General features: G+C 43.8%; 2 protein-coding genes across 8 annotated transcripts; both read right to left on the bottom strand.

Annotated features, from left to right (window-relative positions):
• Positions 1–28: 28 nt before the first annotated feature.
• LOC148412451 (uncharacterized) lies at positions 29–2,114 on the bottom strand. The gene is made up of 5 exons (XM_088433238.1): positions 1,914–2,114; positions 1,383–1,541; positions 590–778; positions 299–377; positions 29–171 (listed from the first exon to the last, which is right to left on the bottom strand). The coding sequence occupies exons 1-4, from the start codon at positions 1,969–1,971 to the stop codon at positions 307–309; spliced, it is 477 nt and encodes a 158-aa protein (XP_088289364.1). The 5' UTR covers positions 1,972–2,114; the 3' UTR covers positions 29–171; positions 299–306.
• Positions 2,115–3,372: 1,258 nt separating this feature from the next.
• On the bottom strand, positions 3,373–26,975 carry LOC148412452 (DNA (cytosine-5)-methyltransferase 3A-like). 7 transcript variants are annotated; one of them, XM_088432630.1, is made up of 23 exons: positions 26,808–26,975; positions 25,403–25,563; positions 23,842–23,946; positions 22,580–22,892; positions 21,712–21,758; positions 20,595–20,741; positions 16,422–16,766; positions 15,672–15,830; positions 15,450–15,557; positions 14,952–15,108; positions 14,725–14,877; positions 13,481–13,525; positions 13,344–13,423; positions 13,161–13,273; positions 12,098–12,281; positions 11,282–11,366; positions 11,021–11,166; positions 9,882–9,972; positions 9,661–9,809; positions 9,352–9,437; positions 8,478–8,547; positions 8,292–8,410; positions 3,373–7,499 (listed from the first exon to the last, which is right to left on the bottom strand). In XM_088432630.1, the coding sequence occupies exons 2-23, from the start codon at positions 25,460–25,462 to the stop codon at positions 7,358–7,360; spliced, it is 2,904 nt and encodes a 967-aa protein (XP_088288756.1). In that variant the 5' UTR covers positions 25,463–25,563; positions 26,808–26,975; the 3' UTR covers positions 3,373–7,357. The 7 variants fall into 7 exon arrangements, with proteins under 7 accessions (XP_088288756.1, XP_088288758.1, XP_088288752.1 ...); XM_088432632.1 differs by lacking the exon at positions 20,595–20,741; XM_088432626.1 differs by having other exon boundaries at positions 9,661–9,972.
• Positions 26,976–27,322: the final 347 nt, after the last annotated feature.

The raw sequence follows: 27,322 nt of genomic DNA on the forward strand, positions 1-27,322 counted from the left end.
TACAGACTTACGATAGAGAGCGCCGGACTTAAGTACACGCGGGCTTTTATTGATCGCCGGAAAAATCAAGCGGCGCTGGGCGGAAAAACACACAGGAGCGTGAAACGGCGCCAGCGGCCGCATCGGCCATCGGGACTCCCGCAAAGGGGCGGACGCCCGCTCCGGCTGCGTCTGCAAAAAAAAAAAAAACAACAAAAAAAAAAAAAACGAAATACATGACCCGCTCAGGTCTGGACGTGAACTCGTTGGGAGGGGGGGGGGGGGGGGGGAGGGGGGGGGGGGGGGGCTCATTGCTCACCTGCTCAGCTAGAACAAGTAGAAGAGCAGCTGGCCCAGGACGCAGAGCAGCAGGCCGGGCCAAGGGGAGAGAGACGCCTCTGACGCACAAAGACAGCCGCAAAGTGGGAACCCGCCCGCAAAAACGCGCCGCCGCAAAGCGGGAACCCGCACGCAAAACGCGCCGCCGCAAAGCGGGAACCCGCCCGCAAAAACGCGCCGCCGCAAAGCGGGAACCCGCCCGCAAAAACGCACCGCCGCAAAGCGGGAACCCGCCCGCAAAAACGCGCCGCCGCACCGGAATTCAACTCACCGCCACTGCCATTAGTGACCTTCAAGTTGTAGACCTTGATGGCGTCGCCATCTCTGAGTTTGCAGGTGTATTTTTCTTCGTCCTCCTTCGTCACAGCTTTGAGAGTCAGGTGTCCTTCTGGCGCCAGGACAGCCCTGTCCGTGCTGTACTTGGGATCCCTCGGAGGAGTCGCGGCATTATCCCAAGTAGCTAACGATTTGCGACAACAACATGCAACTGCACTTTCCACTCGGATACTTTGTCAAGCGTCGGCCACGCGAAGGTCAGCGTGAACACGAGGGAAAAAAAGCCGCTGCTTCGGCGCCACCGCCACGCCGGGGGCACTGTAAGCCGCAGCTAAAATTCGTAGCTAAAATTCTTGTCAAAAGCTGACGGGGCGCCTTGCGATCCGGTTGCTCAAGCGGGTGTTGTCATTGGGCGACGAGAAAAATAAATCACCTCGCTTCGTCACCGAAAACTTTTGTGACGTCAACAAAACATATCGGAATGCTCTCATTCCAAAAGTTTGGGGCTTTTTTCCGTGAAGGCACAAAGCACCCCTCGAAACAACTCGCTTTGTACGTCATCTAGGTGACGTTTTCGTTTGAGAATCGACATCAACGGTCGCGTGAATTGCGAGCGCATCTTTGAAAAGACGCGCGCGCAGTCGTCATCTTGTCAAGCGCAAGATGTCAAGATGCGCGCAAAATCTTTGGCCTTGAAGCGTAAACGTGTCCGCGCATGCAAATTGGATTTGCCCTTAGCAAGTCACGTGGCCGTCGTTTGACAAATGCAAGTCAGACTTCACCCGCACATGCGTTGGCGTGTTTACTGCCGGTGGCAACCGTCACTTCGGGAGGGCCCTCCTTAATCCAATTCAGTGTCTTGGCTGCGGCCGCTGCTACAGTGCATTCCAATTGGATCTCCTTGCCTTCTCCGACGGTCTTGCTTTCTTCGGTGGCAGCTTTCAGCCCTGCGACGAAAGAGAACAAGGTTGAACAATGGGGGCGGGGCGGGGCGGGGCGGGGCGGGGCGAGGCGAGGGTCGCCGGACCCCCGGACGGGCTCCTTGACGCCAGGCCGCCGCGCTACTTGGCCTCCGAAACAGCTTGGTCGAAAACATTTCTCAACCGCGAGTTCCTTCCGTCACGAGGATATTTAACTTTCCACCCCCGTTATCGGAATGGTTCGAGCCACGTTTAACGTTCCGCCCCCTCCCCCGTAATCAGAACGCTTTGGGCCAAACCGTCGTCGGGACCGCGCTGTTCGGTTTTCAACGTTTGCCTTGATCCCTTGGAGATCCGGAGGGCGAAGGCCAAGGCGAAGGCGACGCCGGGGACTCTCACCCGGCACGCGGAGCACCAGCCAAAAGGTCACCAGCCGAAGGACGTTGGCCCTGCGCATCCTTATCTTCTTCTTCCGCTTCTGCCGCTCGGCCGAGGGAGGAGAAAACTCGATCGTCGCTCGGGCGAGTGAACCAAAGCGGCGACGGCTCCCCGTTTAAGAAGCGCCGCCCGCGCCTTTGTCCGTCGCATGAGCGCAAAGGCCGCTTTGAGACGTGGGCGCGTCAAAGCCAGCTAAGATGTCTTACGCGAGGGAGCGCTGGACTCCCTCCGCCTCCGCCTTGAAAAGAACCTTTGGCTCACGGGCCTAATTCGGCACCGAAAAATGGCCTTTGCGCGTCGTAGAACCTTTTCCAAAGTCGAATGTGGCGGGCGAGGAAGGGAAACTCGGGGCCCGGTTTCTTCTACTTTTGCGCTTTGAAATGTCGCGCTCGGCGTTCTACGCCATCGGCCGAATCCAAGCCTCGCGATTCGGACTCTGGCCGAGTTCCACAACTAAATCCATCAAATAAGGCAAAAGGATCGGGAGAACAGTCAACAACACCCAAAAGTGTTAGCCTCACATTCAGGGTATTTCTTTAAGACTTTTTTTTGGGGGGGGGGGGGCAAGATTTAGAGCAGGGGTGTCAAACTCATTTTTACTATGGGCCACATTGTCGTTCTAGTTTCTGTCAGAGGGCCGGTATGACTGTGAAGTCAAATCTTTTTTAAATGCTTTCGTAAAGCACGCACTAAGTTTTGAAATGTGAGGTTGGCAAAAACTGATTGTGAATTAAAAAATGGTCGTATTTTCTCCACAGATTTTCAAAAGTTAAAGACACAGATTTTTAAAAGTTAAAGACAACTTGCAGAAACTTGAAGTCAAATCAGCATTTTGCGGGCCACAAAAAATGATGTGGAGGGCCGGATCTGGCCCCCGGGCCGCGAGTTTGACACCTGTGATTTAGAGTGAGTCACTTTTCATTCTTTCATCTGTAAAAAACGCTTCATGGCCGGACTGAAAAAAAAAAAGTGTGTCCCGGCCCACACGCTCGCACACACAAATGTCTTTTTTTCCAAACACTAAATAGCAATGCCATTTTTGGGGTGTGTTTTTTGTGACAGCCTTACCGATCATGTTGCGCAAACTGGTTGAATCCAGCCCGCGAGACAATTTGATAGATATATGTACAATATATATATGTACAGTATATAAACATATATATATATATATATATATATATACACACACAATATATGCGTGTACAGGGTCATCTCGCCGGCCGGATTAAACCCATCTGCGAGCCAGAGCCGGCCCGCGGGCCCTCCGCTTGACACCCTTACCTCAGTTAGTCTTTGTGATTCGTACTTCAGACCCACCGTAAAAAAAAAAATGCAGTCTGTATATGTCATATATGATAAAACGTGTGTACAATACGTCACGAACGAGATGTTCTTTCTTTCCCCACAAAAAAAAAAAAAATGAAAGAAAAAAGACATTTATTCAAGTGTTCTCCAGCACAATTACATACGGAGTCTTTGTCCTCTCTCTGGACACCAAAGATATCATGTTTGTGTGTGTGAAGGCTTTAGTGCTACATTTGCTGTCAGAACAACTTCCAAAGTGGGACTTTAGGGGGCGCACATGGGCTATAAACAACAGTGACGGTATAGAAAGGAAAGTCACGTGGCAGTGTCCAGCGACTCCACTCGACGAGTGATGAGAATAAAACAGTTCAAAAACAGACATGGAGAACATCACCGCGTGGAATGTCGGGAGAAAAAAAAAAAAAAGAACAAAGTGTATAAGATACATCACGCTACAGGTTTTTTTTCTTCCTCACATTTGTCCCACAGATAAGCACCAACTACAGCATTGCTCTAAAGTTTAAAACGACATAAGCTTCTCTTTTTTCCAATTTCCCGTCAAGTACAAAGTTAAAATGCCTTTAGTTAATATAGATGTATCAAATAATAGTTTGTCTGTCACAACGAGAAAAGTACAAATTTGTAGATGGCGTAGGCATTCCTGACGTTCCTTTCTTCAAAATAACAATAACACCTTCTGATTGGGCATGGGGATTGAACGGAAACTAATCATTTCCAGCAAAGACAAGCGTCCAATTTCACATATTTGGTCCACAAATGATTAATTTCCAACAAACCGTTTTCCATCTATCCACGCTCTTAAGAATGCTCTTCCACAAGATGGCGGAAGGTACGATTATCCATCTACAATGATGGCTTCGGGCGCTTTTATCGCTTATTTGTACGCATTTCATAGCAAAGAAAAAGAAAAAAAGAAAAATAGCCGCTAGCTAGTTGAAATCACGTTCGATTGCTAATTCGGGGTCCTAACCGATAACCTATCGCGCTGACGTTGACGTACAGCAAATGTTGCCAGTGTTCACCGTTTGTCCGTTCTCTGTAATCGCTGCGACTAGCGTATATTAGCCGCTTGCTAACCCAAACCGCGTTCAGTTGCCGACTCGGGGGGCTAACCGACGACCGATAACGATAACACCGACATAGCTTGTCGAACGGTGGTTTGGGCTCCGTTCTAGCCGCGCCTAGCATAAGTTAGCGTCTAGCTAACTGAAATCACATTCAGTTGCTAATTTGGGGTCCTAACCATCAACATATTATGCTAACGCTGACGCGTAATACGTTGCCGGTGTCGGTCGGCGCTTCGTTCTCTTTTGTAGCCGCGTCGAGCACATGTTAGCCTCGAGCTAGCCGAAATTCGGGGCGCTAACATGCGACTTATTACGCTGACCCTGGCATACGGCGAATGCCGCTGTGTTTACCGGCGCTTTGTTTCATGGCTGCGTCTAGCATATAGCAGCCACTGGCTAACCGAAATCACATTCAATTGCCGATTCGGGCTGCTAACAAGCGACCTGTAATGCTAGCAGTGACATATGGCACGTCGCCTGCGTTTATCGGAGGTTTGTTCTCCGTTATTGCTCGGTGTAGCATAAATTAGCCGCTAGCTAGCCGAAATCACATTCAGCTGCTAATTCATGGCGCTAACACACGACCTACGATGCTGACGTTGACATACTTTTCTTTTCGCCCAAAATTTGGTCGGGGACAACTTCGCTGGCTGAAATTGGACTTTTTAGTCGACACGTACAAAGCAATCAGTAGAAACAGCGACCGTGTCAGGCTGTCCTTTCACGCCAGCCGAGCTAGCAGCTAATTTATGCTAGGCGCAGCTATAACTGTGCTGCTCAACACGGTTTCAATACAAATGATAAAATGCTGATCGGAAATGTTCTTTGTTAACAGTTATTATTCATCGAGCAAAAAATGTGTGTATATTTTGATCCTTTAATTCAATTTTCGGCGTGGGCCGGATTGCTTAACGTGAAACCTTGATTGGCCGCTGCTCAGCCCGGGAATTTTGCATTTTTTGCGCCGTAAACCGCTCGGCCAAAATGCCGAAACGCTCTCGCTAAAGATCACTGCTAACGGTTTTGCCCTACTCTGTGTATTTGCTACTCAATTAGTACATTTTTGAATAATTTATGACCAGATATTATTTATTACACTTTACAACATTATTTCAACACCTAATATTTTTGGAGACATTTTCGTTTCAAGTGAGACTTTTCTAATGCGCCTTTTTTAACACCGGACCGAGCTACAACTAGATGGCAATCAAATTTCATCGCATATTTTTTTTTCTTTTGAAATAAAAGAAAAACACGAATTTGATTAGACATATATTAGCCAAGAATTACGTTTGTACATTTCCATCGAAAAGCGGGGACAGAAAAAGCAAAGCGGCGACGTTTCCGCCCCAAAAAAATGTACGCCGCAAGGGGACGTGGCCATAAGGTCACGTCACAACTTAGTTAAACTAATTTTGAATATTTCAAATACATATGTATGTACTGAAAGTTTTTTTTCCCCCCATGAATCATTTTGTCAACGCTTAGCTAATTTTTTGGCTAATTTACAATGACGAAAATTGCCCCAGTTAATTGCTAGCACATTTCCCGACGTTAAACGTGCCTCGACATTTTATAGTTTTGTACTTACGTGTACAATTGTGGTCTATACATATTTTTTACAAAAAAAAAAACATAATTTTTACCTCAACAAACCACAAAAATGTGTTTAACTCAACCGATCCCAAACACGTATTCTTAGTTTTTTTTTCGTTTGTTGTTGTTTTTTGTTTTTACGTCCACACACTTCCCACGAATACACATTAACTCCTCGTTGCTATATACAGACCGGGCTTGGTTTCCGTTACAGTTTTTGACATTAATTTTGTCACTATAACGCAAAATTTTTTGGGAGTGCCAATGGGTGACCAAAAAATTATTATTTTTTTTTTTTTGTGGTATGGCCACGCAAAGGGTTTGTGAAAGGCCGTTTTATACAAAAGCGCATTACAATCTTTACGAAACCTGGGCGGTATTACAATCGACCTAAATGGGGGGGGGGGGGGGGGGGGGGTCCGACTATACAATGTGTCCTACGATAAAAGCTTTCAGATTAAAAAAAAAAAAACAGAATAAACTCAACACTATTTTCAAAGCTCTACTGTTTACAAAAACAAACGTATTGCGTTCACATCATCGTAAAACACATCACAAGATTTCAAAACCCAAATACAAAAAAAAGGAAATCAAAGTATAAAAGTGCTTTTATAATGTTGATACAACAGCACATAAAATCGCTATAAAAAGGTAGAAGGATTTTTTTTTTGTGAAGCCGCACCACGTTGTCGCGTTTTTTGTTGTTGTTTTCCGGCATAAATGTACAGTAAACGTCGTCGGTCGATACGCGACTTTTTTTTTTTTTCGAATGGCGGGAAATGTCGCCGAGCTTCGTTTGTGCACTTGAGGAAGGCGAGTTTGTGAAGTAGTCAGCACCAGTAAGAACTTGTATAAAAGCTGCAAAAAAAAAGCACAAACTTTTTGCTTTTTGTTTTCCCAAAGACGACGTTTCACGCCATTTCCGAGCACCGTGGCATTGGAGCCATATTACAGTAGTAGTACCTTTTATTTGTGTATTTTATTACCTTCAGAAGCCGTAAACGAGGTATATGTGATCTTGTTTTTTTTTTTTCGAGCTCCCTTTATGCTGGAAGTACAGCAAAAAAAAAAGTACAGTACGCTTGTCCCGTGTTAAGTTCTTCTCCGTTAGCATAGACTCAAGTATAGCTCGCAGGAAAACCGATTCCAGGCGTAGTCACGGTGAAACGAAGCCTCGTGAAACAGTTTCCGTGTGTTTTTCTTTGTTTTTAAATGTTTTCACCGCACTAGCCTATATTTTTCAACCTAGAGCGCCATCTAGAGGAGCGGAAGAAAAACCGCAAGTGCTTCACGAGGCTTCGTATTCCCATCACTTGTAAAAAACAAAACGAACAATTAAATAAGTAGAACGAGCCATACCGAGCGATTTCCGAGCGTTAGAACGCTGCGAGAAAGGGCCGGGTCAAAAGGGGGCGCTCAAACGCAGGCGAAGTAATCTTTGAGAGGCGCAAACAGGTGGCGGATGACGGGGACGCTCCACGATCGGCCCAGCAGACGCTGCCGGGCCAGTCGGCTCATGTTGGACACGTCGGTATAGTGGACCGGGAAGCCGAAAATCCTGCCGCACAGAAGACAGTCCATGACATTTCTACATGGGTCTCGCTAGCGTATTTATTTCAAATCGATAATCACTCTCCCAATCTTTTCTGCTGAAGTTATAAACTATAACTACTCGTTCTTCTGAGCTTACGAATTTGTAGGTTGCCGACAAATTTTGTCGAACTCCAGTCCTGGAGGGCCGGTATCCTACATGTTTTCAAACCCTTTCCCTCAAAAACACCCGATTCAAATGATCGGGATCATTTGGAAGCTCCCGCAGAGCTTGCTAATGAGCGAATTATTTGAATCAGGTGTGTTGGGGAAAGAAAACCGGAAAACATGCAGGATGCCGGCCCTCCAGGACTGGAGTTCCACACCTATGATTTAAAGTCATTTGATTCACGCATGCATCACGTCATATACAAGAGACTTTTATAGCGTCATTAAAAACACTTAGCGATGATTTGATACATCTAACAGTGCCTTAAAAATGATTTTCCATGAGCGGTAGCTTGCTAACTGTTTTCCGCATCCTACAGTTCACAAACAGTGGTAGTCCATCAGATTATAAAACAGAAATTATTATTTGTGAAACACTTTTTTGCTCCCTTAAAAAAAATCTTTTGTTCATATTCATTTCTGTATTTCTTCATTCCAACGTGAGATTTATCCGCGAGAGGGTGACCGATACCGGTATCGACCCTCCCCGAGAGTACCGATACCTCGGACTGAGACCCGGCATTTAGGCTATAATTTAAATGTGCGATGGAAGACGTTTTCACGAGCTGTTCGGAGACGGGTCGGCGTTTACCTCTCCATCTCGGTGCACCACAGTATGTCCTCCTTTTCGTTCATGAAGACGGGGAAGTGTTGGTCTTTGCCCTGCTTGATGGAGTTGGACCTGGTGGTGATGGTCCTCACCTTGTCAAACTGACCAAAAAGGGAGACGTTTAAAGTCGCCGGAATATCATGGCGCGCCGAGGTCCGATATCCCTACCTTGGCGGTTCTGCCGTGTTCCAAGCAGTCCTGCAGGTCCAACTTGTCATTGCGCATGGCCGTCAGAGGCCTGATGGGGAAGGGATTGGGTTGAGACAAATCCAAGGGCAAATTTACCAATGCTGACCGTTAGCAATCGCCATTAGCATTAGCGAGCTAGCGATGACCATTCAAGGACAAACTCACAAACTAACTACTATAGTGTTACTCCTACTTATGAAACTCGTTTGTTCCAGATGTCCTTGTGGATCGAGGGGCCTAATCCGGGGGTATCAAACATAGGGGCCGGGTTTGCCCCGCAAACGGGTTTAATCCAGCCCGTGGAATGATTTTGCAAAATGTAAAAATTACAGAATTGTTTATTTTTTTGGGGATAAATGAAATTGGATAATGTTTTATGGTTCATAGCAATATTTATGTTTTATGATGAATATGTTGGACTATTTTGGACGGTATTAAAAAAGAAGAATACATCTGAAAGTGTTGTTTCAAAGTTATGTAAATTATAGAACAAGATTTTATTGGTCTGGCGCACTTGGGAATAGATTTTCCTCCATGCCTCAAGATGGCGCTGGTGCTCACAGAGAACTTTGTTTAGCTCATTTTATTTGTGTTTATATTTTACATGTCATTGATATAGGCCTCGTTTACAAGTCCACAGGACTTATTTGGGGATCGTTTTGAGCATGTAAATATACCAAGATTTAGTTTAAGGCCATGCAAAGTACTTCCTGAGTGTTATGCTAACGTGCTAATGATGCTAACGTCACACGCGACAGTGTTCAGCAACCTTTAACGTTGCGGGTGAGTGAAAATAAAGAAATGGGCTAACAAGGTAAGCTAGCAATCCTGGCTTCATTTTTCGAGTGCCGACCTGTTCATGCCTGGAAGGTTACCCCAGAAGTAGCGGGCGCGGTGGGCGGCCGACACTTCCTTGGCGTCGATCATCACCGGGTTGCACTGGCCAGCGGGGAAAGACGACGACACACAAAATCAGTCATTATCCCTTTGAAGGACCCGTTCAACCGCAGGATGTACGACGGACATGCCGCTCGGATTCGAGACCTCCAATGACATTTCAGGATTTACCCATAATCCCATATGATCTAAACTCCTTCAATGCCAGGGACGTATTTCACGTTTTTTTTTTATAGCGAAACGAGCGAGACGTTTCGGCGCGTACCTCCAGAAAGCGAGAGATGTCCCTCTTGTCGCTGACGCCCATGGCAACCACGTTCTCAAAGAGCCAAAAGAAAGGGCGCTCTTCCCCCGTCTTGGGCCGAGCCTCGTGCAGCAGCCTGTAGAACTCGAAGAAGAGGCGGCCCGTGCCCTCTTTTGGCCGCGCGGAATCAGATTCTGACACAGGGCCCGGACTCAAACGGGAAAAGGGCTTTTTCCAACTACCGTAAAGGCCTTTCCTGGCAGGGTTGACAATGGACAGGTCGTTGCACGGACTTCCGCCGATGACCAGATCGAAAGGACCCCACTCTTGGATCTGCACGGATGCCGGAAGGTCCGAAAACATACAAGGGCTCCGCGCTAACTTTTGCACTGCTGCTACCTACTTTTTCAGTCCGTAGAACCGCACAGGATTCGGTCGCGCGCGTTTTTTTGCAGATGAATAGTCGCCTCAATGTGTGTACAGATATATATAGATACGATATTTGCATGATTTTAACATGACTCGGCAAAAAGCCGCGCCCGAGGTCGCCAAGGCATTATTTTCAAGAAAAGAAGCCAGCAGACTGAACCAATGTCCGAGTCCATCCTTAAGGGTGCGCCCTATACGCGGGTGAGTCTCATGACTCGGCAAAAAGCCGCGCCCGAGGTCGCCAAGGCATTATTTTCGAGAAAAGAAGCCAGCAGACTGAACCAATGTCCGAGTCCATCCTTAAGGGTGCTCACGCAGGTGAGTCTCATATTTGGGGATTGACGGTATATAAGTTTCAGATATGAACCCAGGAAGATGTCAATAAATTAGGAAAATGAGATTTATTCTGTTTAGCTATCATTTTTACATCGTCACCAAACTCTCGGTGCGTGTTATCACAAAGAAAGTACCCGAATCGACCCTAAAATTAAGGGTGCGGCCTTTATGCGGGTGCGTCTTATATTTGGGGAATTACCGGATTTACGGGTATGGACACAAGAAAATATGAATACATTAGGAAAATAAGATTTATCCGGTTTTGCTATAGTTTTGAGATTGCTGCCAAACTGTTGGTGCGTCTTATACATGGTAACAAAGAACATACCAGAATTTGACCCTAAAATTGAGGGTGCAAGTCTTATATTTGCGGATTGACGGTATATAATTACAGATACGAACACAAGAAAATTTGAATATGTGAGGAAATGAAGATTTCTTCTGTTTAGGGATCATTTTGACATTGTCGCCAAACGGTTTAACATCGAAAATAGCAGAACGTGACGATAAAATTAAGGGCGCATCCCCATATATTATATCGGTTATAATTTTCTGATATTTCGGGAGATTTGGCGCGGCGCGAGCCAACGATGCCATCTTAATGTGACGTACTCACATGTTTGCGCGTGACGCTCCTGACGTCGCCCACGTACATGATGCGACCCTGATGCCGGACCAGGCCCACCGTGATGGAGTCCTCGCACACCTCCGAGGCCACGTAGCGCTCCACTTGGATGCCCAGCTCGCGTAGCACCAGCAGCCCTGCCGCACCGCATGTCGCGTTTCGCTCATTTCCTGTTTGCCCTATTATTTTGAAGGCGCGCTTCCCCTCCAGCGTTTCTCGCCCGTTTCCCGGCGTCCCGTCCCGTCTTCTTACCTGTTGCGATGCCGTCGAATAGTGACAGGACTCTGATCGGCTTCCTCTTCTCCACTCCGATTGGCGGGAAAAGCTTTGCCGGTTGCTGTAGCAAAACGTGAAGAAGAACACGCCGTTATTACGCCATAAGGCTGGCGAATGCCATTATTAACAACGTCTTTACGCTAGCCGCTGAATATTTATATATATATATATATATATATATATATATATATATATATATATAGTGTGAGTAAGTATTAAATTAGGTACTAAGTAATGAATTAATTTAATTAATAAAAGTAATATATTTTAAGCAAGTGAGTACTCAGTGTAATCAAGTACTTTAAGCAAGTGAGTACTAAAGTAATCCATTACTTTAGGTTATATATACGAGATATACTATAGTGATCAATTGCTTTCAGCATTCAAGTAGAACTATTACTCAATACTTTGTCCCTAATTACCGACTAAAGTTCCTGTAATCGATTACTTTAATGTTTAAGGTTTTTCTTTATTATAGTACTTACTTCGTTTCGTACTATTTAGTCTAACGTTGAGGACTCAAGGACAAAAGTAATTCATAATTTGAAGTATCGTAGTCATCGATTACGTGAAGCTTTCAAGTACAAAAATAATCAATTACGAATTAGATACTAAAAAAATAATAGTTCCTTTCAGCATAAATTTCTTATCAATATCAATTACTTTCATATTTTTAGTCCACCTATTTTTAAGTCAACACACCCGACTTGGTCGATTTTTTTCCCCCCTTTCCACCCCAGCCCAACATGTGACATCATCTATCCACAAGCCATTACTGTTGGAGTCACTCACGAAATCCTGGTCGTGGTTGTTAGCAAAGAAATGCTGCAGTCGGCAGGTCCAATCGGAGCGACGTTCCAGGAGGCCGTACGCCCCCTTGGGGGCGCACATGAAGCAGTTCCACGGATCCTCCTTGATGGCGGCGTGGGCGGCGCCGTGGCCCACCAGGAGGTCCACGCACTCCACGCAGAAGCACCTGGGCACACGCGCCATTTTACAGTGGTGAACAACTTACATTTTTTTTGCTGGTTCGACTTTCGTCAGAGCCCCACCCTCTTTTGGTCATCCTCAATTCGTCATTTTTATCAAGTCAGAAGAAATTGTATTCATCAATCGTTGGTGTATTTTTGACCAACCTTCCGCCACTGCTAGAGGATGACATTTAACACTTTTTTTTTTGTGGTCCGTCATTCATCAGGCACTGGTCTACTTCTGTCTGCACTCATACAAATTCTGTTTTTGTACTTAGACTTAAAGTAACACCACATCTTTGGCTCTACAATTACACTGTTACTGAACAACTACACAGTAATATAAGTGTAACACGAAAACAAAGCCAGCTAAGGGGTTTTAATTGAGCAGCTAAACATGCAAGTCAGTTCAATTATATCTGAAAAAAAAATACTGTAGACTATTAAGGAGCTATGATTTAAGTCCATTTTTTAACTCCAAAGTGAGAATTCTGAGAATGAAGTCAGAATTTTTAAATTCTATTAGAATCGTGCCGAGGTTGTTTTTTTTCCTTCTTCACTGGCCCCAATCCTTTGTTGTAATGCAATAGTTTTCAATAATTTGTCCATTAGAGGGCACTGTTTCATTACTGTTTCATTCTAGCTCCGCTTGTGCCTTAAAAGAAGATCCCATTAATGGCGATTTGCTCCTACAGGAGTGCAAACCCTGCATTTGATTTTTTTTCATGTTTCCGTCCTCCAACACACAAGCAAGCTCAAGCAGAAGCCGATAAAGATCCTGATCATTTAAATCAGGCGTCCCGAGAAAAATCAAAAAGTTGCAGGAGAGTGGGCGTGGCGGAGCGGGTTTGGACACCCCGGCCGTAGGACATGACGGGATTTACCGGCAGCAATTGTTGTTTCCGCACATGAGCACCTCCCGTCCCCCGCAGCAGATGGTGCAGTACGACTGGTAGCCGTCGTCGTCGTACTGATAGGCGCACTCCAAGAAGCAGTTCTGAAGAGACAGGGTCGAAAACATGGAGGGTGGAGCGCCACCATTCCGCCTGGATCCGGGCCGGGCCTACCTTGCAACCTTGGCACATTCCACCGGCGAAAAGCGGGTGCTCCAAGCTCACGTTCAGACTTCCGCAGGAGATGCAGATGTCTGTGCGGGGAAGTGATGTCACAAAGACCCTTGGGCGCCGCCGGTCACGTGACTTACCTTCGATACTGCGGCACTTTTGCCTCACTTCGTAGACGAGACGCTCTGAAACGACAAGACGCTTGAGATCGGTTGGATTAGGCGCAATTTCATGTCTTGAAAATCTACCGCGAATTGTGCGTCAAATTCTGGTATTTTCTATGTCTATGACACTTTGGCGATAACGTAAGAACTGTAACAAAACAAAACACGGTGGGCCTCCAGTTTACGAGATGAATCCGTTCCGCGATTGCGATCGTAACGCCAATTTATGGTGGGCAATCCAAACCTTTGTTAATTCGCAAATGTGTGTAAAACCCCAGGTAACGCCATCAAAATTCCATATACACATTCAAAATTGCTATCAAAATACTATAGTGACTGCTACATATATGTAATATACAGGTATAAAATTAAATAACATTGTAAATAAAAAATACAGAAAGGATTTTTTTACCTTTGAGTGATGTGACGAGCTTGTGACGGCCATATTGCCTAGGCTAGCTTAGCCTTCTTGGTCATTTTTGATTATCTCCAGTTTAGTTTCCATACAAATCATCTTTTTACTTCTCTCTTTAACATCACTAGCAATCTTGACCAACGCATTCAAATGCAGTAATGGTCCGCCATTTTGGAACGAGTGACGCCGACCAATAGCAGACCAGCATTGTAGTGATGTAAGCGGTGACGCGTGTGGATGTATGAGCGTGAACACATCCAACATGGCGGTCACGCAGGCACACAGACCGCCGTGTTGGATGTGTCGTAGGCCGAAAGAAATGGTGTAAAGAGGGGACGAAAAAGGTGAGAAAAAAAGCAAGGCAGGGACGTCGTAAACCGGGTGTCCACTGTGCAGTAATTTCCCAAATATAAGACACACTTTTTTTTTAATTAAAATACGAAGACCAAAAGTATGAGTGCGTCCTTTAAACGGGAACTTAAAAGTTTGATTTTTTTCTTTTTTAATTCAACACCATTTGAGGAAGTTTGACCGTAGCAAGCGTGTGGGCTGAGGTTGTTGGTTTTAACAAAAGAAGCGAGCAGACTGAACCACCGTCCGAGTCCACCCTCGATTACGCACGAGAATATTACTAAGAGAAAATCATGTAAGAGTTATGATGTCTCCATGACTCCACTGCAGGTGTAATGACGATGAAAGCTATCCATTTATCTACAAATAGTATCAGTTTATATACAGTAAGGTTTTTCCAGTAAAGATCTTCAGTCGATTCTGACACGGCAGGCATACCAAACGAGGCTCTTACCTCGCGTTCCTTCGTCGATGATATCCTTGACCCTGGGTTTGTCCTGGGTGCTCTTTCGAGGCTTCTTAGCGGGCGGCGGCGGCGGCGTGTAGGAGGCGGCTTCCGGCTCCACCCACATTTCCGGGTAGACCTCTTTGCATGGATTGCGCTCCTCTGCCAGTGTCAACATAGCCCGTTCGTTCATGGCGTTTGGAAGTCTTGACTGTCTTCTTTTTGTTCTTACTCACCCTCTGGTGGCTCCAAGCCTTTAGGTCCAGTTGGCTGAAAGCCGGTCATAGCCCACTGGATCATCTCCTTTGTCAGGAGGTCCAGAGATTTGGAGGTTTCGCTCGGGTCACTTTCTGGACGAAGCGCGAAGGCTTTGCCTGCGCGGCTGCCGGCCACCTAGGATCACAGTTGGCGGTGTTAAGCTCGGAACAAGAGTTGGCAGAAAAAGTTGACCAAGTCGGGTCAGCTGACTTTCTAAAACGCCTCATAATGCGGTGCGCCTTATAAATGAAAACGTTTTAAAATGGGGCATGCATTGAACGCGCGCCTTATTATCCGTTGTGCCTTATAGTGCGGAAAATACGGTATTTAGCAGATAATAAATAATGAGTATTTCTAACCAATTCAACTCATGTTCAACCTTGGTAGATTAAATATAATATGAATTATTTTGTCGCCCTCAACAAAATATTCAAAAGTGACATTGTGAAAACATGATCCCAGGTTGACGGTCTTACCTGTAGCACCTCGTAGATCGCTTTTTTGTACATAGGCTGCTTGTTATAGGTTGGTTGGTGAAAGGCATTGTTAAAGGAACTTAAGGGCAAAAGTTTCTCGACGCAAACCTGAAAAAGAACACACGGGAAAGGAATATTCACCTGACGTGGCCGCACAAAGCTCGCCGAAAAAGAAAGAAACAAAAAAATATCTCAATTTTGGACACGAAAGAAATGAGTCACCACTGAGAATTTGCCGTCTCCGAACCACATGACCCATCTGGTCCCCTCGGCGGCTCTGCTCCGTCCCGTCATCCACCAGGACACGATTCGTCCCGGCCACCACGAGAAGCCTCTCAGCTTCCCCCACACCAGGTCGCCGATGCAAAAACCGCGATCGTCCTGCCAACGCAGGATTTGGTCCTTCATTATGTCGTTTTTTTTCCTATTTTAGCACTTACACTTAAAGTTAACACCGTATCTGGGTCTCTACAATTACACTGCAATTGAAACACAACACAGTAATATAAGTGTAACACGAAAAAATAACCAGCTAAGGTGTTTAACCCAAGGGTATAACAGCATCATGTTAAATATCCCACATTTGAGAAATATAATTAACAATCATGTCCAATAGCTGGCATTATCATGCTTTACGTGACATTCAATTGGTAGATGCCCGCTCTCATTTATAAGTGCCTGCCCTACAACTATAGAAGACGGTTTCATCAACATGTCTAAATTTCATCTGTCACATACACTACAAGTAAAACGAAGTATTGCTGAGGTTGAATTTACTCAAAACATCTTTAATTAGGGAATTATAAAACTTATATGTAGAAAATTGCCATACGTTTGGCCCCCCTGCAGTCAGGGGACGGACCCCCGAGGGTCCGCGGTGCCATTTTGAGAACCGCTGGTTTATAGGATGCGCCTGTCTGTATTTGGGGAATTACGCTATTTTTTTTATATCTTTTATTCACGTTGACCTACCTCATACTCGGGTTCCGTGTCCGCAACCTTGAGGGAAGTCTTGTCTCCGCCTCCGATGGCGACGGGCTCAGGGGTGGTGGCCACGGTAGGCGAGGCTGGGTCGGTAGCCTGCTGCTGCGGTTGTTGCTGTTGCTGCGGCAATGACGGCGGATGCTGAGGCGGACACTGAGGGGGTGGGGACTGGCGTTGCTGCGGAGGCGGACGTTGCTGCTGCGGAGGCGGTTTGGATGCCGCTAAGCGCTGATTGGGCGAAAGCTCGTGGTCCACTCCGTCGGTTTCCTTGCTCGGGTCCGGATCCGTTTTGATCGCGTTCATTGCTGACATCAGTTTGGCTTTTTTCTCCGCCTGGAACAAAGGGACGAGCGAACTTGACTTGAAACTCAAATCTGAAACCCCAAACGTGCATAACGCCGGAATTTCAAACCCCATCTCATGTATGACACACATACAAGGACCCCCCCCACCCCCCCCCCCCCACCCCCTCGAAAAAAAGCCCCCTCCTCCAAATCTGTTCTGTAAACAAAAGGCCCTTTTAAGGGTGGGCGTGGAGTCCAAACATACGCCGCTGCCAGTTTATAAATATCCGCGCTGTGGTCCCGCTTCAAAGTCCCCGGGGCCACATTCCGGCTTCCACGTGGACCGGCACCACCAGCGCTCACGGATGATTTATTCTCACTCATATAAATTTTGCTTCTAAAAGGCCAACGGGGGTTGAGAAACCAAGAAGACACAATCAAGACACTTTTACACACTCACTGACACTTTCAAGCGCGAAAAAAAAATCGAATTCATCTCACTTTGGACAAGTAATGCACACATGCACCTTACAAATCCTGCGCAGTGCAGGAAAGCAGCTGAATACATAATATTTCGCGCTATCATCCTCATATGGATACAGTTTCTTCCACTCCATAATATGCTTGGAATGTAAGTCTTCATTTATTAGTAGTTTATTATTACTGCTCGATTTCAGTTTTTGTGCGTTTGTTTTATTGCCTACTTTGTGATTTGCTCGATTGTGGATTGCTCGAGGAAGTGAACAGAATAAGAATTTCATTTTGTAGTATTACAATGCAGATGACAATAAAACTCTTGACCCTTAAAAAAGCAATCGCTTCGTTTTATGAATTAATTACTAAATACTAAAGTAATTGAATGCTTTGGTCACCTCAAGTTGCGAATTTAATCCAGCCCGCGAGATGATTTTGTCACGTAAAGTATAAAATGAGCTGATTTTATCCTCAATGATTTTATTGGTCCAGGAAAAAAGAAGAGATTTTGGTACTCAAATACCAAAGTAATCTTTTTTTTTAACCAATTATTGTTGTTTTTTTATTGTTTAGCGATTACAAAAATAACCATATAAAATTTAGGTCAAAAATATATATATTTTTTTAACATAAACAGGAAGTGTAGACTTGTTTTGCAAGTCATTTGCGAGTTTCAAGTTGTAGGCTGAGAACTGGCCCGCGGGCCGTATGTTTGACACCCATGCTCTAATCTAACTTTGGTTGACTCCGATACTCCGGAGGGGCCTCAAAGGGTGACGGAGTGCACCCGAAGGCGGGGGAAATCCCGTCCCGAGCGACAGCGCCGCTTTCTCTGAAAACTCAACAAGCCGCAGCGACAGGAAGAGCAAACGGCTAGCGCGGCTAACGCGTTGTGACTTCCTCACGCTAGACATCAGCCACACAAAAGGAAGTTTGACCTTTGCGGGCCGTGCAAGCGCAACAGGCAGGAAAGACGCCGTTTTGTCTGTGCAGTTAGCCGCACCTAGCTTAGCCATGTGGCTAAATGGAAAAATTAATGAAAAAAAAAAACAATCAGTTGAATAATCAGAGTTTTAAAATGCGCGGTTTAACCCTTTTATATATATAAAATTTTAGGGTCATTTTCTTCCATCATTCTCGCAGTATTTTGGTAGTGTGATAACATCTCGTCACCATCTAGGTGAAATTTCAGCTCCCTAATATCTTATTTCAATGCTCTCTCTTTGATGTGGAGTGCCTTTGATGTAAATATAAAAGTATTGGACGAAATACCGCATCAAGCGTCCCCTGTTGAACTTTGACATGTTGTCATCATCTGGGTAAAATTTCAGCTCCCTGTGTATTTTTTACAGCACAAGGTTTAAAGAAATTCTGACTCAACTCTTGCGTGGGCATTGATTAATGAGAGAACATTAAGCTGCAGTAAAGGAACAAAGGGATGGAAATAAATTACAATGTATGAAAAACACTTCAATAAACCATGAATCAATTAAACTCTTCTACGTCGACACTTCTACATGTGTTGCTCCACTCTTTGTGTTCAAAATACCCATTGATTCGAAAATAACAGTTATGGATGCTAACTGTTTGCACATCAATAGCATTTTGCTTTTTTAGCATTACAATTTCGTGTAAACAATATACTGTATATTTGTAAAGTACGGCTATATTAATAGTCTACATGTGTTGCTCCACTCTTTGTGTCCAAAATATAAGTTGCCTCTAAAACGACAATCAGAAACGCCAATCCTTAGCATCTATAATCATTAAAAAAAAATACGTTTGTGCATTTCCAGCACTGCCAATTAGAAAAATAATCCTGTTATTGAAATGAGGGATGAAAATAAAACACTATGTATGAAAAACAATTCAATATGCCATTGATATACAGTATTATATTCTTCAACTACCACAGAATGTAATCTACCATAGTAGTCCATTTTTATTAAGGATAAAAAATATACGCTTACGAAGTATCGCAATATTATGAGTCTACATGTGCTGCTCCATTGTGTTCAAAATATACATTGCCTCTGAAACCACAATTATTGAAGCTAACTGTTAGCACATCAATGGCATTTTGCATTGTTTGTTAGCATTACACTCAGCACATTTCCCTGAGGCGAATCTGCGCGGTTTTAAAACACACAATGTGTAATTCTCTTTATGTTTAGTTGGACAGTACCCTTCAACTTTTTTTTTTTAAAGCACACTTTTGCCAATTGCTCTTTCTTATGAAGCAAGTTGAGTTCACTGCCACCATCCAGAAACGCACATCATGCTACTTTTAGACTACTGGCAAAGTTTTCTCTCCATTTAAGGTACGTGACCCAAACCTCTACTACTACTACAACTACATTACATGGTGCCACAGTGAAACAGGAAATAGTTTCTGCAAATATCAAGCCTGCACTGGGAGGGGGCGAAAACACTCTTTTTTCACCACCCAAGCCAACTCTGCTCAATCCTACTCGCATGCTCGCTGGCTTGCATTCTTCCCTTCCCGGGGCAGATGGTGCACGCGACACAAAAACAACAACAAATCCGGTTCCGAAAATACCCGCAGTCAGCATATTCTATTCAAGCGGATCACCGTCCATGCACGCTAACAAGTAATACAAGCGCACGTACCCAAAGACGAGCTTCATAGTCCGGCCAGTGTGGAGGTTTCTTTTTTTTTTTTTTTCCTTTTCAACCCCCACCGCCCCTTCCCTCACTTCTACTCACTCACACAGGCATGCACATTTCTTTGTCTGGGAATTCAGGGTCAGGTGGTCGCCTAAACGCATTTCTGGTTGGCTGGAGAGGACTCGCCGCTCGCATCTGGCGGCCGGCCAGGAGGAGGAGGCCCGTCTCGCGAGCGCAGCGCCTGAGAATGCGCCGCAAAACGCTTCAAAATCTGCAACTGCGCCGAGTCATTTCCACGGCTAACAATGGGGGAGGGAGAGCCACTGTAACAGCAGGCACATTGAAAAAAAAAAAAAAAAAAAAAAGGCAGAAGGTGCAAAGAACTGCGGTTGCGGTAAAGCTCCTTTAGCCGCCATGTGCTCCATGCAGAGGCATCCTGGTGTCTAAAAGCTTGCAAACCACCTTAAAAAAAATCTGCTGCCCACTTTGCATTTGCACAAAATAAAACACGGCACTTCACTCTTTCCTCTATGTTTGTTACGGTCTTATTTTCAAAAAGAAAAGAAAAAAAATCCTCAAAAAGTCAATATACGACAAGCAAAATGTAAAACGCTTGCAAATTTATTGCAAGAAATTTCACGTGATTAACAGCGTCGTGCCTGCAAATCAAGATGTATCTACATTCTGAAATAAATGATACCTTCACCTGATATCCAATGAGCCATCAAATACACTTGTCAACAATCCGCCTTATAACCCCCCCCCCCCAACTCACCTCCATCTTCCACTTGGCTAGCCACTCCTCTCTGGTCCGTTTGCTAATGTAATAAGGGTCCCCGGCCTGGAAGGTTATTCTGGGTACGGGCCTCTGACGAAGGCTGATGTCCCCGCCAACTCCCCCTCGTAGCCTCCCGCGATCTCCCTGGTTTTTTTTCGATGTTGAAATGAAAAAAAAAACGACAAAAAAAAAACAAAAACAAATGATAAAAATGAGCTACGTTTCTTCCAATCTCTCTCTAAAGGAGCAACTCGATTCGTGGTACCGTCCCAGCAGAGCATCACGATTCCCGGAAAAATTCCCAAGTGTATTTGATGTTTCACATTTGATAGACTAGGTACCATTTTTTTCATAAAAGATTTTCATAAATGATAGTTTTTTTATTCACTCTTGACTTAAAGATATTGTGGATATTTAATGCATTTACACTGCATCTTTTATAATTAAACCAAGAGCGCTATTTTATTACAAGAGTGTCAAATTCGTTTTGAAGGAAAATCTATTCCCAAGTGGGCGGGACCAATAAAATCATGGTATATTTTTATACGACCTAAAAACAACATCTTCAGATGTTTTTTTTCTTTGTTAACACTGTCCAAAGCAGTACAAGCACAATATAATTATTAATCATAAATCATTACATTACTGTCAATCATAAAACATTTCTTTCGTGTATTGAAACCCGTTTGCGGGCCAGAATCGGCCCGCGGGCCTTATGTTTGACACCCTCGTTAAAGAATAAGCAGATTCTCCATCTCAAAATATGAACCTACCTTTCGTCTTTATGCTAATGCTAACTGTCTGGTAAACTTTATTTGAAAGAATGAGCAGGTTCTTGGCTCCTCAATAGAATAATGATATATTAATGGATATTAATATTATTGATTTATGTCTGCTAACCTGGTTTTTGAAAGAATAAGCAACCCGATCATCTTCTCAATAACTTTTTAAAGAATATTAACCTTCTTCCAGTGTTTAGACTATGCAATGCTATTTGTTTGGTAGCCTGAGATTCATGCGGATTGAGCAGATCGGTTAGCTCGCCTTCCGACGTGTCGCTAAGCTAAGCTAACAAACTAGTAGCTCGATAAGATCACAAAACACGGGCGCTTACCTCGCTCTTGATCACTTCGCAGTCATCTTCTTCCATATGCTCCACATCTGTGGAGGAAAAGTAACGGGTAATCGCATCAGATTATAAAGCGCGCCTTCAGTAAATGGTTGCAATTTTTTAAGCAATTTATGAGTGGGCAAGGCGTGTTTTTGTAAAAGAATAGGCAAAATTATGTAGAAAAAAAATCAAGAAAGTGTTTTTATATCAACAAAATATATTTTAAGGTTTTTGCTTTGCAATTTGATTCAAAAATTAAAGTTTAATATTGAACTGAGTCAAAATTATATTCTTGTAAACTCTTGATTTGTCTTGGCATTCATCTAAACAATCTTTTAATGTAATCAAGATGTATTTTTTCCCCTATTTTTTAGATATACTTTCTACAAATCATCTTTATTTACTTATCATAACGTTTGACTGACTTATCTGATTGTTCTGCTGCCATTCCCTTTAGCGCCGCTCCCTCTAGTGGATGCATGACACAACCCCAGCCACTACTGTAGCTTCTATTCTATGCGCCTTATAATGAGGTGTGCCTTACAGCGCGGAAAATATGACAAATAAATAAATAAATAAAAATATATAAATACTACAAAGAACATGAATCAAACAATAATATTTAAAGGGTTCACAGTCAAAATTGTATTTGAAATGTTTGATTTTTAAAGTATTTAAAAATGTGATGCTAGCACTGTGCCTTTACAAAGCTAAAATTGCACATGTTTGCCGGGCTAATTCCGATACTGTCACCGTACAAATGTTATGTCTCCAAAATGTTGACGTAAGAAGGTCGGCGGAAAGTATTTGGACACTGCCGGTGCAAACATCCATTCCACACATGTGCAAAGTCACGTAAAGGTTTACTCACATTTGGTGGGTCGTTCCAGTTTCCGCCTGCCTCGCTTCTTGCACGCCGCCGTCTGCTCGTCCCCCGGTCGGGCACCTTGGACGCCGTCCTCTGGCCGGCCGGAGGAAGAAGCGGAAGAGGAAGAGGAGGAGGAGGAGGAGGAGGAGGAGGAGGAAGAGGAGGAGGATGAAAGCTCCCTGAGGATCCCATTCTCCGCTTCCCTCCGCTCCGGCTCAGACGTCCTGCCTCGGAGGTGGCCGCCCGCGTCTCCGTTGCGGAGGGCCCCGGGGTGCCTGTGGACGCCATCTTGGAAGGAGCTGCCATCGCTTTCCATCTGGGAAACAATGTTGACCTTAACTCATATCGTAAGAGTCACTGTGTCCACAGTGTGGAATGGGATTAGCAATTTCTTCATTAAAATATGTATTTTTTACATTGCTACAATATTATGTATGCTGTGATAAAAAAAAAACAGAAATAGTAAATAAATTGAATCTGACCAACCAAAAAAATTGCACTGATAAAAATATGTTCATATATTCATGCACTTTTTAGAAAAAATCCTCAAAAAATTATGGCTAAGTGTTTTTCACAATATTACAGCTTTATTTAAAAAAAAAAACCCTGCTCAACAAACAAAACTATTTGAATTCAGAAATTAATTATCAATTTGTGGCATTACAAATCAGAAACTGTCCGCAATTGATGAATAAATGTTAAATAAAATACATAAATGAAATAAAAATATATTCATTTACAGTATACTGTATACACACACACACACATATATATATATATATATATATATATATATATATATATATATATATATATATATATATATATATATATATATATATATATATATATATATATATATATATCCCCACACACACACACACACACACACACACACACACACACACACACACACTTTTTAATATGGTTGGCCATCCAGCCCGGGCGGTCTTCTTTCTCAACACAAAAATGCAAAGAATGTTGTTTCTGTTTGGCAAACGAAGCAACACACTCGTGTCAAACATTTCATTGACTGTGTGCAGAAAAAATGTTACAACACACATCACAGATTCTTTTACATTTGCTTAGATATTATTTTGGATACATTATGCTTATGGGAGTGGTTTCAACGCAACACACGCACACGTAATGCCATAAATCCTAATCTACTTGAGTGCTGCCATAAAAGCTGATATCTGGAGGTTTTAAAAGTCATTGTGTCAAAAAGTCGGACCTAATATGTGAAATCAAGCGTTTGTACTCACAGTGAGATATTTGCGTTTCCGCGCCGGCTTGCCGGCGACGCTGACGTTGTGAGACTCGTCCGTCACGGGCTCCATGTCGGTCATCATTGTCGTCGTGTTGTCGCCCTGACCAACAACAACAACAACAACACAACATTGTGAATTTCGCCTTGTATTAATTCATCTGTGTTATAGACATTTTGCAGGGGGGATTACCGTGCAGCACTTCCAGCTAAAAAAACGTCTGCAAAGACCATCTTGTACTAAAATCTATATATCGGTTGATCGCTAACATGCTAATGGAAATTGCTAAGCGTTTAGCATAGGCGAATTTTATTTTTATCTAAAAATTGGTATGTTTAGATGATGACATTCAAGCTTAGTTGATAATATGACAAAAATTGGTGTGAAGGAGTGATTAATCCATTATTAGATGGAATAATTGATTTAAAAAATATTAGATCCTTACAGCCATAATTCCAATGCATTTTCTCTTAAACAATCACCAGCAAATCTACTGCATTGATTTGAATTTGCCTTGTATTTTTCTTACTTAGGCTACTGTATATTACATTAGCTTTGCAAAGGTGGGGGGGCATTTGGAGAAAACAAACAAAACCACCAGGAGCCTGTGTGGTAGCCCGGGGATACTACTACTACTACTAGCGCGCCGCCTGTGCACTATTTCTGTCCGAGTAGCCGCTGATTAACGCTGTTGCTAGGCAACAAGGGCTGTGCTGTGTAATGGGAACACGGGAGGAAGAGGACACAAGCATCCACACCAACCTTCATCCTCCACGTCCTCGTCAACGTCAGCCAACGCCCTCGTCACGAGGCGTCATCGCATGTACGCAAGTTAGAGGGGGGCCTAAATGGGCTTTATTTATTCATTTATTATTTTCGGCACTATAAAGCGCACCAGATTATAAGGAGCACCTTCAATGAATGGCCTATTTTAAAACTATTTTCATATATGAGGCGCAGCGCATTATAAGGCTCATAGAATAGAAGCTACAGTAGTGGCTGGGCTTGCGTTGAACGTCCACTAGATGGCGCTAAATGGGATGTCGACAAAACAGTCAGATGAGTCAGTTGAACTCAGAAATTAAGAATAAAGAAATGATTTGTGGAAAGTACTCTCAAAAATGGGAAAAAAATACCTTTTGTTTACATTAAAAGACTGTATAGTTCATAGGTGTCAAACTCCAGTCCTCAAGGGCCGGTATCATGCATGTGTTTCATTTTTTTCTCCCCGACACACCTGATTCTTGAAGGATCTTGGAAATGATCATTTGAATCAGGTGTGTTTGAGAGAGAGGGATCAGAAACATGCAGGATACCGGCCCTCGAGGATTGGAGTTTGACACCGATGGTTTAGATCAACACCAAGATGAATCAAGAGTTTAAAAGAGTACAATTATGATTCAATTGAATATTAAACATAAATTTTACATGGCCCCGCCCACTCAGCACATACACATTGGAAACAAACTAAGTGCTGTGCGAAAAAAAACCTTTAAACCAAACAAAGAACATTAGGAAAAAACACAAACAAAAAACACTTGTTGGTGTGTTTTCTTACCATTTTGCTTCCCGTCGAGTCGGAGATTTTGAATGCAGCTACAACGGCATTGGACGGCATGGCGAATGAGGCGGGAGATGGTGGACGGTGAACTCAAAAAAATGAAAATTAAAAACAGACAAAAAAAAAATAGATGACCCCTTCTTCTCTCCTCTTCTCCCCTGGAAAAAAAAATGCATTTTTGAAGGTTTCGATTGGTCAGAATTATATTCGAGATTTTAGTACATCATGATCATGGTCCTAAGACAAAACCATTAAAAACGGAGGTGTCCAACCTATGGCACGTGGACCATTTGGGACCCGCCACCCACATTTTACCGGCCCGCGGCATTTTCTAAAATTACACACTCAAAATTAGCGGGTTGCTGTGTACACTTTGGACTTTGCGCCTGATGTAAACACATAGGCCGCATTCCAATTAGCTTGACATGTTTAAATCTCAGGTAGCAGCAGATTCATGCATTCGAATGCAGTCAAATATTTCAAACTCATTCGACAAAATGGCCATTGATGCATTAAACATCAGTGACTTTAACAATAATACTTGAATTGAAGTAAGTTAATATTGTCACATTATTTTTAAATAAAAAATGTTGCCACAGATGCCTGGGATTAGCCTGTAGAAAATAATGCTACACAAAATTACAAAGTTGCCCCTCATATTTAGTTATTGATTATGAAAACTGTTGTACTTTGACATTGGCCGCAATGCTATTAAAAAAAGTAATAAAACTGTTTTTATCTTTAACAACTACATTATATCAACTATGTCATGGTATATATTTATATAACTTGAAAACAAAATGACCACCAGCCATACTAATCAATGTCTTGAGTTGCCACTTTTTTCATATTTAAAACGGCGCAACTTCCTGAAATCGTATCACATTAAAAACATTGGAGACTATTTTCTGTTTCATGCTCATTTTAAATGTGTTACTGAAAATTCCCCGTGCACTCGAACGTATCGCTCGAACGTTTAAAACGCGAAGGAAAAAAAAAATGACAGGCACAGGTGATGCGTTCACTTGCTTCCGCGCCGTTTCGGATGCTGACGAGAAGGTGTCATGTCGGAGATAATTGATTGAAATTTCATACGGAATATCTCTAATAGGAAGGAAGGAATGTGATGTGATGTTCGGAGTGGGGGCGGGAGGTAGGGGTCTGCCCGCAATAAGAGCCGAGGTATCGGGGGCTTCTTTTTGCAGGCCCTGTTCGTCAGGGTTTCGCGAGGTTGTATTCGCGGTCCATCTTACTCCTCACTTCTAGCTGGCCAATGTAGACGAATGTCGCCCAGCTCCCTGCCTTCCTTCCGCCTTTTCGGCTAGCCCGCCACGACGCCCCCCTCGCCGCCTTCCTTCTTCCCTTCTCCAGGCCGTAAACGGACAGGAATCGAACACATTACCCGCTGTCCCCCCCCGCGTCCAGGGAGGGCCTCCGTTTTTTTCTTCCTCCCGGAGGCTCCTTCCTTCCTTCCGTCCTTCCTCTCTCTCTTTCCCCGTCCTCCGCCTCCCCTCGCCGGTCACAGCTCCTCCGGTTGCGCGCTTCGCTCTGGTTCTTCTCGCTCACTGACACTGCAGCGTCCAGCCGGGCCGGCCAGCTGCCTCGCTTGGACGCCGCCGGGTCCTAACGCCGGCAAATTTACCGCTCGCTCACGTTCTACCTTTAAATAACGGCAGTTGCGCTTTATGGCCTGTAGAAGGCAGTGTTTTGCAATGTTTTTACTGTCGGGGCTGTCTTGACACAGAAATACATTCTCCCGAAATTCTTGTCACTCTTTTCTTCTTGTAGTTTTCGTCTTCAAAAATATGCAGACAACTTCAAAATATACTGTCACGCACCTATAAAAACTTAATTCTCAAAACAATAAAAAAAAAAATGTAAATAAAGTAAATGGAATAGTTTTGTCCAATACCCAAA

This window comes from Hippichthys cyanospilos, chromosome 14 (assembly GCF_059441005.1).
Source record: "Hippichthys cyanospilos isolate Australia breed blue-spotted pipefish chromosome 14, RoL_Hcya_1.0, whole genome shotgun sequence".
In the NCBI taxonomy this organism is placed as follows: Eukaryota; Metazoa; Chordata; class Actinopteri; order Syngnathiformes; family Syngnathidae; genus Hippichthys; species Hippichthys cyanospilos.

What these genes read in the sequence shown, in the direction of transcription:
- LOC148412452 (XM_088432626.1), bottom strand. Translation starts at nt 25,462, where the DNA reads ATGCCGTCCAATGCCGTTGTAGCTGCATTCAAAATCTCCGACTCGACG. An exon ending in GGAAACGCAAATATCTCACT is followed by an intron (nt 22,893 to 23,841) that starts GTGAGTACAAAC and finishes ATTGTTTCCCAG; the next exon opens with ATGGAAAGCGATGGCAGCTC. An exon ending in ACACGGAACCCGAGTATGAG is followed by an intron (nt 15,831 to 16,421) that starts GTAGGTCAACGT and finishes CTGCGTTGGCAG; the next exon opens with GACGATCGCGGTTTTTGCAT.
- LOC148412451 (XM_088433238.1), bottom strand. Translation starts at nt 1,971, where the DNA reads ATGCGCAGGGCCAACGTCCTTCGGCTGGTGACCTTTTGGCTGGTGCTC. An exon ending in CAGTAAACACGCCAACGCAT is followed by an intron (nt 779 to 1,382) that starts GTGCGGGTGAAG and finishes GCAAATCGTTAG; the next exon opens with CTACTTGGGATAATGCCGCG. An exon ending in GGTCACTAATGGCAGTGGCG is followed by an intron (nt 378 to 589) that starts GTGAGTTGAATT and finishes TTTGTGCGTCAG; the next exon opens with AGGCGTCTCTCTCCCCTTGG.